This window comes from Budorcas taxicolor, chromosome 4 (genome assembly GCF_023091745.1).
Source record: "Budorcas taxicolor isolate Tak-1 chromosome 4, Takin1.1, whole genome shotgun sequence".
Classification (NCBI taxonomy): Eukaryota; Metazoa; Chordata; class Mammalia; order Artiodactyla; family Bovidae; genus Budorcas; species Budorcas taxicolor.
In genome coordinates this window covers 64,759,209-64,776,309 of record NC_068913.1, presented here as the reverse complement: position 1 = coordinate 64,776,309, position 17,101 = coordinate 64,759,209, and the positions used below count along the sequence as shown (strand labels likewise).

Below are 17,101 nucleotides of genomic sequence, written 5' to 3'. Positions count from 1 at the left end.
CTCTGAGCTATGTATACCTTAAAGTGAAAACCTGCTTTCACCCCAAATCCTCTACTCAAATGTTCACAGCAGCTTTAATTGTAATAGGCAAAAAAACTGGAAGCTACCATCAGTGGGGGAGTGGTTAAACAAACTGGTACATCCATACCATGGAATACTACTCAGCAATAAAAAGGAACAAAACATTGATCCATGAAGCTACATGGATTGATCTCAAAGGAATTATTCTCAGAGGAAAAAAAAAACCCATATAAAAAGGCTACAGAGTAATTTATGCAACATTCTTTTTTAAAATATAACATTCTTGAATAACAAAATTACAAAGATGGAGAGCTGATTCATGGTTGTCAGGGCTTAGGGATGGAGGCTGTAAGTGGAGTGAGTGTAGTTATAAATGAGTAGCTTGAGAAGGCCTTGTAGTGAGAGTGCAGTTCTGTATGTTGATTGGTTACACAAATTTGCATGTGTGATTCAACTGAATAGAACTACACACACACACACAAATGAGTGCATGTAAAATCGGTAAAATCTGAAAAAGCTCAGTGGACCACATCAATGTCAACCAATGTGTTTCTTGATCCTGATGCTGTACTATTGTGACCCAAGATGTTAACTAGGAGAGACTGGGTGAAGGGTGGGTGTAACCTTCCTGTAGATTTTTTTGTACCTTCCTGTGTATCTATAATTATTTCAAAATATAAATGAGAAAAAGGGAGATGGTAAGATATTCCTAACAGTATTTTTGGAGTGAGCCCTAAACATCCTATCTAATCAACCATGATGGTTGCATCTGTGCGATATGTAGCTCAAAGTATAAAACTGATGCAGGGTAATACATTGGTCCCACAAATGACATTTCAAATGTGTGTCGAATGTAGCTCACTCTTTAGCTCATCAAAGAGATTTTTACTGATGTCTTTGAAATTATGTTCAGGAAACTTAGGATGACTTCTCCCATTCATGACTACTCCATGTGGCTGCCATAAGTTTTGTTATGAGACTGTTGGTTATTTTGTTGTATTCAAATAAATTTTATTTTCTTACACTGCTCCTGTGTACTCCAAATCATGAACTATGTTCCTGTTTTGGGAAATGCATGACTTGGACCTGAGATGTTTGATTTTTGTTGTTGTTGTTCAGTCGCTAAGTTATGTCTGATTCTTTGCACCCCCATGTACTTCAGCATGCCAGGCTTTCCTGTCCTTCACTATCCCCTGGGGTTTACACAAATTCATATCTATTGAGTTGGTGATGCTATCTAACCATCTCATCATTGGACTTTACTTTCACCACCAGACATAACCACAACTGAGCGTCATTTCCACTTTGGCCCAGCCACTTTTCTTTCTGGAGCTATTAGTAATTGCCCTCTGCTCTTTCCCAGTAGGATATCAGACACCTTCTGACCTGGGGACTCATCTTCTGGTGCCATAGCCTTTTGTCTTTTCATACCGTTCATGAGATTCTCGTGGCAAGAAAACTGGAGTGTTTTGCCATTTCCTCCTTCAGGGGACCTTGTTTTGTCAGAACTCTTTGCTATGACCCATCTATCTTGGGTGGCTCTGCACGGCATGGCTCATAGCTTCATTGAGTTACACAGCCCCTTTGCCATAACAAGACTGTGATCCATGAAGGGGGTTTGATCTTTTGATCCCTTGTTGTTTGTGGCTTCATCATGTCAAAAGGCCTGAGACACAGCATGGTTCATAGCCAGAGGTAAAGGCATTTAGAACAGAGTAAACATAAATCCACAGAATAGGGTCTTGCTTCTTCCAGTTTTACTCTATAATACTGGTTTTCAGACATCACTGGAACATGATGTTAAAGGATCATGTAAATGAGCAAGTGAAAGGCAGCATGTCATCCTCTCCAGGGATATTATTTCTACTCTTGGAGCTACTACTTTCTGAGTTTCTTCCATGCATCTGGCAGGACCCAGTGAATGAATGGAACATGGACTTTGGACTAAAATATAGAGTGGCTGTGTGACCTGGACAGAGTAATTTAGCTTTTCTGAATATTGGATCCTCATTTTAAAAACTAGGGGTAAAATATTATCTGCCCTAGAGTGCTTTTAATAAGAATAAAATTAAGTTGTATATGAAAATTCCAAGTACGGTGCCTCACCTATAATAATTATGCAATAACTTTTCTCTTTCCTTCTCTCTTGTTGGAGGGTTGTTTATGTAATATTTCTGAAAATATTTTTGGAATTCATCTTTGGAAATGGCTTCTAGGGACATTTTCCTGCATTAGAAAACCGCACTTGTGACTTCACAGGACAATCTCTGCAGGTTTTTCTTCTTTTTTCATTTTTGCTCAGTATGAGCTCAAAATAGTTATTTGTCTTTTGCCTTGTGAGAAACAGTGGATATTGGCTATTCGACAGTGGGATATGGTGGGTAGCATGGCTGCTGCAATACTGATTCAGCCTAGAGGTAGAAGCACTCCCATATTTAGAAGTGTTTGTTCCGTGGAAGGAAAGCTATAATAGATAGTATATTAAAAAGTAGAGGCATCTCTTTGCCAACAAAAGTCTGTCTAGTCAAAGCTATGGTTTTTCTAGTAGTTAGGTATGGATGTGAGAGTTGGACCATAAAGAAAGCTGAGTGCCGAAGAATTATTGCTTTCGAACTGTGGTGCTGGAGAAGACTCTTGAGAGTCCCTTTGACTGCAAGGAGATCCAACCAGTCAATTCTCACAATAACAACAATGATAAGACCAGGTCAGATGCAGGAATGATGGGTGATGTGGCTCGTATTAAATAGTTGTTGCAGGCATTTTTGTCCTTAAGGCATTGCATATTTCTTTTATTGTATCAGTTATATTAAAGTTTGAAATTGTGTTTCATCAAATAGAAGCCTAATTTGTTTGTGACTCATAGACTCTGTTCTATTATCTTAGCATCAATGCCAGATACTGTATGTATTACAATGTTGTAAAGTCATGAGACAGGTTCTGTAAACCACAGTGTCATCACTTCAGTCTTCAGTAAGCACATGGATTAGAAATCCAAGCAGATCACATGGAGATTTTGCTTTCCTTTATACCGGTGAAGTGAGTTGAGTTTACAAGTCATCTGTATGCACCTGATATTTCTGTGTATTTAGGTTTTTATTCAGAAATCATCAAAAATTAAGTTACATAGCCTTCCACCATTTCTTTCTCTATTGTTAATTACTTTATTTCAATCATGTTTTAAACTCATAATTGGAAAACAAAACAAAAAAGCTACGGAAAATACTATTCTGACAGGGGGCACGCACCACTCTTCAAGAACTCAGTTCATGGGTCTGAGTCTTTCTCTTGGGATTGAGGAAATGGTTTGACTATAAAATTCCCATTAGCTAAAAATAAGCAAAATTGCCTGCAGGATTCATTGTAGGTACAGCCTTGAAGAGTAATAAAAGGCTGTTTTAAATGAACTCCTGAGGACAAGATTTAAGCCCTAGAATGGCTAGTCAGGTTTTATGTTTATCCCTTTTGATTATACTTCCATATGTTCCTGGAGAGCAGTGTCCGAAAAATGGTTCATTAAATAAATTGTATTGGGCTGAAGTAATTTGGGGATTATTGACCAAGACCAGGGAGCGGGGACTACCAGATCAGGTGACCTGGAAACAGCAAAGAATGGCAGACCGACCTGCTCCGCTTCCCTGTACCAGGTGGGCATGAACTGATTTCAAAGACCCTACGGTTGGTTTCTTTTAAATAAATATGGCAGTTTGCATGCTGCTCCGTACTTCCAAAAAAAAAAGAAAAAAGAAAAAAAGTAAACCAGTAACTTGGAGGACCAAGGTGGGTTTTGGAAAGAAAAGGGATCCTGAAAGTGAGGTGTGCCAGTATGGGAGAAGGGGGCTGAGGATGTGTTGATATGCTTCTCATTTCTAAGGGTGTGTAAGTGCTGGGCTGCTCAAGGACTTTTCTCCACTGCATTCGGCTCTAGCTGACCTGAGCCATGGGAGAATGGGGATGGGGGTTGGTATTAGAAGAGACAGACTTTGGCATCTGAGTTGCTCCAGGAAAACTTGATTGTTTCTGGAGGTGGAATAGTGACTTGAAGTGGACTACCTGCCAAAGGAGAAAACAGGACATCCAAGGAATGTCATCCTTTCTCCATTTCTTTTTCCTGGCGGTTTGCAGGAATAGTTTGTATATTGATGTTTACTATATATTATTGGTGAAATGAGACATGATTAAGTACCTGCTAAATGCAGTGCTGTACCTTGAAATAGATGTTTGAAAGGCCAAGTCTTCCTGGAGAAGGAGCACTGGAACTTCCCTGAGCAGGGAAGTTTCTAGGAAGGCCTCTCATAGGCTGTGACCTTGAGTTAAGTCTGGAAAGAGAAGTTAGCGACACAAGGAAGGAGAGCCTGGGTGACTTTTGTGTCCTTGTGAGGATAATGGGAATGGAGGGAAATGGAAGAGGTCTGGGTTTTTTAAGAAGGGGCCAGCATTTGCGAAATCACAGGGTTACATTATTTGGTGATTTTTGGGAGAAGTGTGGGGAGGTTCGGAGCAGCAGATAAGAGAACAAAGAAGTGAGTCAAGGCCAGATCTGAGAGTTGCATATGCTAAGTTTGAATTTTATAGTAAAAGTCAGTGATTTTCAATCCTGGCCACACATTAGATTCCTCTTCTGCTTCCTACTTCCAGAGACTCTGATCCAGTTGGTCTAGAGAACAGAGATTGGCGATAAGTACCAGTGTGTACTTCAGCTAGGCTAAACCATCAGTCACTGATAAAGAGTTCAAGTGTGTGAATGATATAATAAGACCTGGATTTGAAAGAGCACACACTGGTAGTTGTGTAGGAGGGTGCCTGGAAAAGGATTCCATCCCAGCCATAAGCAGTCAGTGAGCCTGTTGTAATAGTCCAGATGAGGAACACCCAGCAGCTTAAGTTGAGGCAAGAGTAGAGGGAATGGAAAGACAATTGTATGAGAGCATCTGGAAAAGTGGGGTGGTGGGGAGTGATGGAGGGACTGGGGGCAGGAGGAGAAGGGGACGACAGAGGATGAGATGGCTGGATGGCATCACGGACTCGATGGACATGAGTCTGAGTGAACTCCGGGAGTTGGTGATGGACAGGGAGGCCTGGCGTGCTGTGATTCATGGGGTCGCAAAGAGTCGGACACGACTGAGCGACTGAACTGAATTGAACTGAACTGGGGAGTGATGGACAAAGGAAAATGTGGTCGACTTGCTACGGAGAAGTCTTCTAAGATAAGGGCTGTGTGTCCCCTTGGATCAGGCACATGTAGGCAGCTGCAGCTGAAGAGAGTGACGTTTCAGTGGGATGATGAAGGCAGGAGCCAGATAGCCTTGGTTGAAGAACTTGAACCTATTTAAAGAAGCATTCAAGTTCTTTACGATTAGGTAACTCCAGAGACTTAGTTCCAGGAATGAGGGCAGAAGACTGGAAAGGTAGGTTGGGGCCATGTAGTGAGGCCTTTGGGTGCTGGGGTTAAGTTATTGGTAATGATAAGATCCGTAGGCTAATGTTAATGTGAAAAAAGAGAGGATTAAAATTAGAAGGATGAGACTGGGTGGAGCTAAGATTCATTAGGTGGCCAGTGCTTTATTTGTTTATGGTCCTGATGATTTTTAACAGCTATTTTAATAACAGAATGATGAAAATGTATGGCATTCTCTCTCCCTTGGGATAATGTGGCTTCCAAAAAAGGTCACAACTAATAAGAAAAATGAGTTTTATTACTTAATTGTGGATTCAATTTATTTATGTCCTTCAACCTAACAGCATATTAAAAAGCAAGACATTGCTTTGCCAACAAAGGTCCATCTAGTCAAAACTATGCTTTTTCCCATAGTCATGTATGGATGTGTGTTGGACTATAAAGAAAGTTGAGCGCTAAAGAATTGATGCTTTTGAACTGTGGTGTTGGAGAAGACTCTTGAGAGTCCCTTGGACAGCAAGGAGATCCAACCAGTTCATCCTAAAGGAAATCAGTCCTGAATATTCATTGGAAGGACTGATGCTGAAGCTGAAACTCCAATACTTTGGCCACCTGATACGAAGAATTGACACATTTGAAAAGACCCTGATGCTGGGAAAGTTTGAAGGCAGAAGGAGAAGGGGATGACAGAGGATGAGATGGTTGGATGGAATCACTGACTCAATGGACATGAGTTTGAGTAGGCTCTGGGAGTTGGGGATGGACAGGGAGGCCTGGTGTGCTGCAGTCCATGGACACGACTGAGTGACTGAACTGAAACTGAAACTGAACTGTTTCCGTTGCCATGCTGTTTTCCTAGTTGACTGGGCCAGGCTTCTCTACAATAGTGTGTATGTGTTTAAAAAATGCTCTGAAATTCTTCCTCACCCTGAAAATATTTAATATAAAAAAGCTGAAATAAATGCACAAGTACTGTATAGCTTTTTTGTACTATTTTAGTTTGGGGAAGAAAAACCATTTTGGGCTTCGTGTGATGGTTTAGATCAGGGATTCTGAACGTTGGCACAGTTAACGTTGTGAGCTGGTTGGTTCTTTGTCGTGCATTGTGGAGTGTTTGCAGCATCTCTGACTCCTGTGCGGTAGAACCATTTAAGCCCCTTTATCCCCAGCCTGTGACATCTAAAAATATCTCCTAACATTATGAAAAGTCCTCTGGGTGGATATTGGAAGGGGAAGGCAAAATCATGCTAGATTGAGAGCTGCAGGTGTAAAAATAGTACAGTGACTTCATCAGAAAATAACCATTCTTCCTGCTACTGTATAGGTGGTTTTCATGATGCTCTTGGAATCTGGAAGGCTTTTTATCTCCAGAAGAAAACTAATGAATATTTATAAATCTCCTTCTCGAACATTTATTTTAAAATATTTGAAGAGGAAAAGTGACTTTACTGGTTGCCTAACCATTTGTCTGTTGCCCAGCTTGTCCACTCTTTCATTAAGTTCCTGGATAGTCTATCATTTAATTTAAAAGGACAGAGTTGATTTTTTTCCTGGGCCATTAAGTCCTCAATACAAAAGAGCTTATGAATTAGAAAGTGCCCAAATAATACTGTGAGTTTAGACCTGGATGTGAAAAGGTGGATTTCACGCAGGACCAGGTTTTAGTGTTAGTTTTACACCTAATGCCTTCTAATTTTGAGTAAACCACTTTAATCTTGTTTGTGCAGATTTTCTTATATGTAAATGAAAGAAAGAAAGTTTATTATCTGCTATTTGACTTCTAGTTCTAAATGTCTAAGATTGAAATCTTTTGGTTGTTTCTTTGGGCTGTTCCCCCATCCCATGACATATCCCTCAATGCAGAGCAACTCAAAATGTGCTCTGTAAGTCTCTATTGGTCCAGAGATGACAATGCTGATCTACAATGAGAAAAGTACAGAATTAGAGAGTAAGCCACTGGAAATGTTTCTCATGATTCTAAATAATTTTATACCCATTACATATAATAATAATTATATTTTGCCATAGTCTTTTAAATTTAATTTTTATAGTAATCTATTTTTTTTATATTTTGTGAATGTATCGGCCCACACTGAATTAGAAAAACAAAAACAAAACAAACTTTTCCCAAGAAGTGGTTTGAGAAACACTGCCTTAATGTACAATGGACCTTTTTTTGTGTGTGTCTTTCTTTCTACTCTGGCCGATAATAGATATTTACTATATTCCTCCTCTGGGATTTCAAGGGGCAAGATGTTGCCAGTCTTCCCTGCTAGCAGTATAAAGTTGGTGGCAAAAGAGATTTTATTATAAAGAAGTTTGCCTTACAGAGAATAGGAGGTAATCCTGGAGTAAGCCTGAGGATCTTTTTGATTGTATGTATTTGTGACTCTTCACATAGCTCATGTTAGCGTTTTGCATTAAGATGGCATGTTTATCTTAGAACATGAACCCAAAGAACAGTGAAAATAGCCTTTTTAAAATTATCTGATTCCCAAGAATCCCTTACATCTGAAATCGACCTAGGATGCTTGGTCTACTGGAGTTGCCAAAACCAGCCAATGCTGTTGAGGGTAGGTGAAGAATGAGAAGATATAGCTTTTACTTTTGAAAGAGATTAATACTGATAGTTTTGAGTCTATTCAATCATTCTGACTCATCCAACATTTGGGAACATCTATTATATGGACTCAGGTGTTAAGCTGGTCATAATTTGATCTTGGTCTTTATATGTTAAACTGGTGTAGGAGCCAGACTTCATTTTGAGTTATTTGAGGCAGAAAACATGGCTGGGTTCCCTGCACTGTGGACCACTCTGCCAATACCTTTTATTCCATACTGGGTGGAATAATCTAGAGACTTCTGCCCTACTCCTGGAAGTCATTTGCATATGGCCTGGCATTGTTCGGGAACAGTCTCTTGGCCTGCAGTTCCTGCCTGGTGTAGATGGGCTTACAGTGCACTTCCTCCTGCGAAGTAAAAAAGGCAATCTCTTTGCCTGCCCTATTAGAATCATAAAATCACTCTTTCTTTTAGTTTTTTTTCTTTTTTTTTTAATCCAGAGGATGAAAATGTATAACATATTTGGAAACTCTACTGGCAGACTTGGCAGGCGTTTCATATTTACTTGGACTTAACTTGAATTGGATTTGGTCCTCTGATTTCCCCACCTCCACCTCTCAGAACAAGTTATTTATTATCCGAGTGAGTCTGTGGTAGTGAATCAGACATGCACATGGCACGTCTATTGTTAAGTGTGTTTGTTCCATAAGATTTATGCTAGCCCAAATGGTTTTATATTGGTTTTCATTGTTGAAAATTTACTGTATTCATTCTGGGTTTGGTGTTAAGTATTTGCAGTGTGCTAGGCGTCCCTGTGGTTGAACATTTTATCGCTGTAACACTTCATGCAAAGGAAATTAAAAAATATATAGTGAAAGCATTTCCCTAATATGTTTCCAATCAGCTGTGTACTTTGGTAATTTGATTTGTAGGAACTAGAGAGAAGAGTGTTACTGAGCCCTTTTCAATCATTCATAATTCTCTGGGAAGTTGAATCATGGTTCTGAGTTTATGAAAATGTCTATTGAAGTTTTCTTAAGTCTTTATTATTCTGTTTGTATTGAGGTTTCTTTTTTCTTTTTTAATTACCACTGCAGTATCCAAAAGAATTCAGGGAAGGAGGTGAGTCTTCTCTTTGTATCTTGGATAAGAAAAATCGTGAATTGAGGTGGAATGGGTTGACAGAAGCCAGTCACTTGAACAGAGGCACACCCTTTTATATCTGCATTATCCCATCTGTGTGTTCCTACTGCTGTACTTTTTGGGCTAAGCAGTAGGGCTGTGCTTGGTGAATCCCATTTGCCTGGTGTACTCCTGATAATCCAATGGGTGCATACTAGAGACATAGCTGGGTTCATCTTCCCTTGAAACCTAACTCACAAGGTAGAAGGCGTTATTTGGACAAACTAAATTAAGATCTAGGTTGTGATCCTTGCACCATTATTTATTTGGCTCTTTCTACAGGGGCTTAAACTTGTTTCCTTTTTTGAGACTCTCTGGCCTTTGACTTCTGTTTTTGCAAGTGAATGAGCATGACTTCTGTTTTGGCTAGTGAATTGACGTGGGATAATCTATACATCGTCTAGTTTCAGATTTCCTTAATCTAGTTCACCACTTAAAAGTAAAATCAAAGTGAAAAATGAAATCATAGCTCTTAAAGCTGGAGGCAAGTCTTGGAAGGTTTCATCTGTTGAAGACAGTAGCTTGTCAGGAGTCAGATGGGTATAGGATTTTGCGATCATTTTTTATATTTTAATTTTCTTGCATTTGCTTCTTGCCATGTTTTACATTTCCCTCTTGACCTTCAGGAATCTTAAGTTCATTTAGTCTTGTGTAAAATCCCCTTTCACGGTGATGTTTTGAGTCCTGGTCCTCTTCATACTTACTAGGTATAAATAAAGTCACGAGGTTATGTATTTTGGCTTAAGGAGTTCATCAATCCATGGTTTTCCATTTGAAAATATAATCTGTGAGGTTAATCTTTTTGGTAGTCAAAGAATTAATGTAAGTAAAAGCCAAGTGGATACTTAGAAGGCTTAGTTGTGTTTAGAGGAAAATCGCCAAGGAGCATGGTGTTTCCTACGATCACTAGTTCTGGCTTAGAAGACATAACTTCTTTTGCTTCAAAGATAAATGAAACTCACATTCATTCTTGGCCTTTCTTCCTGACTCTGTGTTTCTTCTAGGTTGTACCTATGATGGAAGTACCTATAACAGCTCCTTCAAATGGCAGAATCCTGCTGAACCCTGTGTCCTGCGCCAGTGCCAGGTAAAGTCCATTTATTTTACTTTCCAGTGACAAGAAATCCATAAAGTCCTTTTCAGAAACCCTTTCCAGAACACAGAACAAACACAGAATAAAACTCCAAAGAAACAAGCAAAAAATGAGAAACGAATGAAAAACCAACTCTATCCTGGTCTATATTTATTGTGACATTCACCATAACAAGACAGGTACAGGATAGTTATTGCATGGGTCTTAGTTCCAGAAGCACACAGCAGAATTGTTCACCGTTGTTAAATTGTGCCTGGAAAAGCTCCGAGAAGATACATATGTCCTTGGGGAAAATTCATGTCTTCCTGTTGAGTCAGCTTTGCAAAACACAAATTCTTGCTAGCAGAAAGAGGTATTGTTAGAGGATATATGTTTTCCTTTTTCTTTTTTTATTTAGAAACATTTTGAACTGAAGCCAGTCTGTAAACTGTATTAACCAAAGCAATTAGGACATTGTGATCTCCATGATTTCGACCCAACCGATTTAAGAACCGCCAGTTCAGCTCCTAAGGAGCCCACTGTGCCTGGTGCTCGCTGAACTCTGAAAAGTGCACTGTTTCCACGTGACTCTAATCATTACACGTCTTAAACACAGGCAAGAGAAACTAAAGGGGAAATGAAGAATCAAAAATTTCTAACTTATTTTCTTTAAAAGAAATACTCTGTTAAAAAAAATGCTCATCTAATTTTGACATAATTAAAAATTTTTTCTCTGTAGAGAAGATGCTATTTAATCATTTTACCCCAGGTTCATTTCACTGTCCAAGGATATTCTGTTGCATTTAAAGGAGAAAGCAGTTAGTATAATAATGCATATTTCTCTCTGATCTTATCTCAAATATATTGACATTTAACTTATTGAAATCTGAATCTTATGGAATCATGTTCTTATTATAAGTCCACAGCGGGCATGTTCACTCATAAGATCTTCAGTTACTTATTCAGTTAAATATTCAATTAATTTATGTAGTAATCTAAATTATTTATGAAAATAAGCAGTAGGTAGAACAGATATGAACAATAGATTAATTGATTCAGTGAGTATTTGTTGAATTTTTTCTCTGGGTTATACATTCAGTCAGCTTCATGGAACCAAATGATGATGACAATGATTTTTAACAACATCAAAGCCCACACTCATTCTAAAATTTGCCCCACCCCATCACCACCCTGCTTCTTGACTGATGGAATTTCCAATTTTTGACAGGGATACTCTGAAAGCAGCAGCCGCTTGCCTTTTGGATTGGACTATAATATTTGTATGCAATAGTCAGAGGTCTTGAAGATCCTCAAGTTGCATGAACCAGTGGTGAATTTTGCTGCCTTTGTTTGAATTAGATGAAAACCAGTATTATCTGGGAGGGAATATTCTGTTGAATGAATAACATATCAAGCCATCATCATTTGTGAACCCTGAAAATCCTATTGCGTATCAGCTTTGGTCACTAGTCACTCACCAGGGCCCAGAGATAATATATAGGAATATCAAATTATTGTTGAAAGAAATCTTAAAGACCAACAGACCCAGGAGTCAGGAAGTGCTGAACTTTAGGATGAAGCACAGAGAGGAGATGTTCACCACCAAGGATGAACTTTGCCTTTTAATTTTTCTCCTTTTATAATACTTTGCCTAAGCCCTGTTGCTGCTGCTTAGCCACTTCAGTTGTGTCTGACTCTGAGACCCTAAGGACTGCAGCCTGCCAGGCTTCTCTGTCCACGAGATTCTCTGGCAAGAGTACTAGAGTGCATTGCCATGCCCTCCTCCAGGGGATCTTCCCAACCCAGGGATTGAACCCTGTTCTACATTGTAGGCAGATTCTTTACTGCTGAGCCACCAGGGAAAATATCATTTTACTCAATCACCATAAAGGCAAACCTCTGTTAAATTAGTTACAAAAAGCTTCTCCTTCTCTTAGTTAGTACCTTCCCACTCCTGCTTACTTTCTTCCTTCTTTAGGGAAGGTGACCTCATCTATGAATGCAGGAAATGACTGTTTACTGGTACCATCAGGGAAGTCTTCATGTAAGATGCTCCTCTGCTGAAGGACACAATTGCAACCTCTCTCTCCAAGATCTTTCTTCTCAGGACACAGAATTAGTAACAGAAGAGAGAGTGTGATGTAGTGAGTAAAGTATGGCTGTTGCCATTCACATAACTGATTACTTAACCTCTCCAGACTTCACGTTCATGCCCATAAAATGAGGATAGTACTACCTCATAGAGTGGTTGTGAGAATGAGCAACACTGTCATTTAAAACACTTCTGGTAGAGCCTGCGTATACTGAGTACAACTTGGTACCAGACCAGTAACAGCTAGTCTAATGATCTGGTTTATTTCCACTTGAGTTGAATTCTAGCTTATTTCTTATGTCTTCTTACTGAAGGAGTTTGATGGTGGAAAATTTACCTTTATTTTCCACTTTTAGTGTCTAACTGGAAGAGGAAAATCTGAAGATCAGAGACAGGAAATTCATGCTGGGGAGTAACCTGAATCCTGCATCTGCATTGCAGATACTAAAGGGAATTTGATCCTGGACTTTTTGCATTGCTTCAGTTATATAACTAAAGGCCAGTTCCTTTTTTGATGTTGTATATGGCTGGAATTTTGACATTTTTTCCTTCCCAGATGTGATATAGACCACAATAAATTTCTTGGTAGTGGAACCCTCAGGTCTGACAGATGTGAAGACATTTAGGATGTAACTTTCCTTGTTGGATTGAGATGATATAGTAGCAGGCTTGATGAAGAAAATTGTCTAGTTGTCAGATTGTTACATAGTGTTTTACCTTTTGTTACCACTCCCCTTGAAAGAAAATTAATAAACACACAAAACCATTTTATAAAGGGGGTAGGGAATATAGAGAAAAACCTTCAAAGACCAACTCTGAAAATTGAATTTAAAAAAATGTTTCAATCAACATTAAAGTACTAGAGTCAAAAGATCAGTTGCAAATGAGTCCCTTGATTTTGTTATTAAGACTGAAAGTCTCTATTTTAACATAATATAGTTTCCATTGGTCATGTATGGATGTGAGAGTTGGACTGTGAGCACCAAAGAATTGATGTTTTTGAACTGTGGTATTGGAGAAGACTCTTGAGAGTCCCTTGGACTGCAAGGAGATCCAACCAGTCCATTCTGAAGGAGATCAGCCCTGGGATTTCTTTGGAGGAAATGATGCTGAAGCTGAAACTCCAGTACTTTGGCCACTCATGCGAAGAGTTGACTCATTGGAAAAGACTCTGATGCTGGGAGGGGTTGGGGGCAGGAAGAGAAGGGGACGACCGAGGATGAGATGGCTGGATGGCATCACTGACTCGATGGACGTGAGTCTGAGTGAACTCCGGGAGTTGGTGATGGACAGGGAGGCCCCGCATGCTGCGATTCATGGGGTTGCAAAGAGTCGGATATGACTGAGCAACTGAACTGAACTGAACTGAGTATGATCTTTAAAATAGTTTTGTCTGATCTCTTCATTTGCTGAGTGAGAGCCAGGCTCTCTGGGAAGCCCAGAAATGTCTACGATTGCAGAGCTGGTGTCTAGTTATTCCTGGAAGGGTGGTGAGGATTTGGGTCTCCAGATGCCAGTCTGGGATATTATGTTTGCCCTCTGTGGTTTATAATTAATGGCTTAAAGTGTAACACCAATTATAGATCATATAATACATGTTGAAAACCTGAAACAGTTGTGAATGAATAGCTAGACTCTGTCAGCTACGGACAGACAGCAAGGAAATCTTAAATACTAGATTTAGAAGAAAGAAAGGAAGAAATCAGAGTCAAAGAGAAAGAGCCAGAACAGGGAAGAGAACAGGTTTGCGCTTGTTTGCAGTGGATAAAGTGGAGCCATCAGACCTCGTTTGTGCCACGGACCTATGGACCTGACGCCTATCCCCCTTTGCACTTTTTGTCTTTTGATTCTTCTCCTACTACTTTGGCTACTTTCCAGAAGTGAGTAAATCTCTGTGGGAATACTGGGGCTGACGTTGATTGTGGCATTCTGTTTTTCAGGAAGGCGTTGTCACAGAGTCTGAGGTGCGATGTGTCGTTCATTGTAAAAACCCCTCCAAGCATCTGGGAACATGCTGCCCCACGTGTCCAGGTAACCTTTCAGGAAGGGGAAGGCAGTGTGGCTTTCTGGTACATTACAGCACTGTTGAAATCCTTCGGGGTTCTCTCAAGCATGCATGATTTTCCCACTCCTGACTGGAAGTTTTCTCCCTTTACGTCTGTGTACCTAATGGGTGAGGAGAGCAAACTTCTTTGCATAGAAATGTCCGGTTGGACTCTGGCGGGCCCGGGATGACTGCAATGTGCTGTAGGTCTTGGCAAGGATGCTCCAGGCTCCGGAGGCCTGCTTTCCACTCCACAGGGCCACAGGTAATGCTTATTTTGGAAGGCAAGGTTGTGGCTTTCCCTTGCTTCCAGAAATGTCTTTTTACTGCTTCATATTGCAATACCTTGGCTGGGGCTCGCCGGCTCGCCTTGGTGATGAGGCGACCAGATGTTTTCTGAACACAGAGAGCTGGGTCCCTAAGTGGATTTAGCTTAAGGCTTTGCTGGTCTCAGTTTTCTGTGTGGTGCAGCGACTGGGAACCACTGTCTTTTTAGAGGGCCCCAGGGCCTAGCTGACAGCAAAGCGATCTTTCCTTTTCAGTGGCTGGAGTGTTTCCTCTTACTTCTCTGAACAGGATTACAAAGGCCTCCTGCCTCTTTTCTTGCCCTTAGGTACGAGCCCGGGGATTTTGAGGTGAGAGATTTTTTTCTGATCCCTTAAGCCCCTGGCCCATACTCTTCAACAGATGTTCTACATTTTGGGTTTTACTCTGAGTGCTTTTCCTCACTGGAGGCGATACTCACAACTACTTCTCTTTGCTTTTGAAGTTAATCTCCAAAGGGCCTTCTGTTCTGTGAGCCTTCCCAGGAAACGGCAAAGGCACCATCGTCGGATGCTCTGTGAAGATGAGCCCCTGGTCCCTTCTCCTGCCGTTTTCCTCCACAGTCTACCATGCTCCCAGACCTGAGTCCCTTCCAGGGTCCAACCTTCCCTCATCTTTGAATGACAGTGAGGACAGTCTCTCTCCACTGCTCCTAACCTTCCTGGGTTCCTTGGACAGTCTTTATTGAGCCAAGCTTCCTTTTCACACTGCAGTTTCTGTTAAACTTGTATTATTGGATAAACTTAAGTGAAGGCCAGAAACCGGTTGAAAGTAAAATAATTCTTTCCATAACTCAGTTATTTTGTATCTATCGAACAGGGTTTGCTTGAGTACCCTTCCCCTCTGAATGCACTGAATGCTTTGCATCATGTAACCATATTCTAAAATGCCTAAAGGATCTTTATTAAGTTAGCTCAGTCATTCTTTAGGCTGCACATGAAAATCACCTGGGAAGTTTTAAAAAATAAATCTTGATGCCCAGGCTGCATCCCAGACCAATTCCATCAGAATCTTGGAGGGTGGAACTCAGGCCTCCTGGATAATTTCTGTGCACAGCCAAGCTTGAGATTGAGAACAGAGCAAATTTTATATGCCATAGAGATTTAAAAGATATCAAAGCTGTTAAATATGAATTCAGCTGGGTTGAGTAGACTGTCGCTTTATTGGTGCAGAATCAACTCGGCATATATAACATTCCTTTTCACTTAGGAGATAGTCATATTTTTAGACTGCCTTTGAAAGTATGTGTATAGAAACAACAGAGTGAATTTATTTCAGCAGCTGAAGTTATCATATTTGAGCAATTGCTTCTCTCATTTTGTTTTTTAGTTGAGTTCCCAGGAAGGAAAGGCTGAGCTCTGTAATTGCACATATTGTAATGTTAAGCCTTCACCACCATTTCAGTAAGGGATGAAGCAGTGTTTTTAGTTCACACAGGCAGAAATTTGACTCAATGAGGATAAGTCCAAAGGTGGGGGTGGGGTCCCTGGCCTCTTTTCTTCTCTGGCCTCTATACTGTACTACCTGCCCCTACCCCACACTGTGATCATTGTTCAGCTTGGGTCTAGATGCCCTGGGAAGCAATATTTAAAAGTTAGCTTGCCAGTCAGCCCTGATGGGAGGGAGTTTAGAGGGGAATGGATCTGTGTGTATATATGGCTGAGTTGCTTCTCTAGGCACCTGAAACTATGACAACATTATTAATTGGCTATACCCCAATATAAACTAAAAAGGTAAAACATTAGGTTGCCAGTGCTGGACACTAGCCCCCTGACATCTGGGTAGGTACTCTGCCCTTGGTTATGGGGTCAAGAATCAACTTTATTCTTTCTCCTTAATTTCAAAGACCAACCTTTGGCATGAAAATCAGAAGACTCAGATCTGGCCGCATCCAGACTGCATTATCCTGTGTCTTGGGAAGGAGGCCTCAGCCAAGTCTAGAGAGGGACAGTCCATTGAGGCCTTGGGGTATTCTCCTTGTAATTCAGAAGGACTGGCATCTGTCATTGATCATGGAATGGTATTCCACATAATGACAAACACGTACAGCTTGTGGTCAGTTTCTTCCTGAAACAGATTGCAGGACATTCTTAGTTATCTGCTCCGTCTTTTCTCATCTGACTCTTTGCTCAAGGAGGATGGGCTGTAAAGGGAACAGTTTGCAAGAGTTTTCATTTAAAAATCTGTTATTTAAGTTATTATGTGGGTTGTGCAGTTAACCTGTCTGGCAATCTGTATGACAGAACCAGTGGTGCAAACATATATGAAAGCATTGAAGACCCTTTGTTGGAAATGTCTTTTGAAAAGAGATGAATGGGCACCTGCTGTTATTAACAGTGCTGAGATATGGCCACAAGGAGGGCACCAAGCTTATCAGGTCTCCTGGATCAAAGGGAACAGCAGGAGGGT

At 40.4% G+C, this 17,101-nt stretch overlaps 1 protein-coding gene across 1 annotated transcript in view; it reads left to right on the top strand.

The window, feature by feature from the left end:
- BMPER (BMP binding endothelial regulator) overlaps positions 1–17,101 on the top strand; it is a 252,338-nt gene that overhangs the window by 51,894 nt on the left and 183,343 nt on the right. The window contains exons 4-5 of the mRNA XM_052638900.1: positions 10,165–10,247; positions 14,265–14,355. Coding sequence (XP_052494860.1) covers positions 10,165–10,247; positions 14,265–14,355 — 174 coding nt within the window. The remainder of the gene's footprint in view (positions 1–10,164; positions 10,248–14,264; positions 14,356–17,101) is intronic.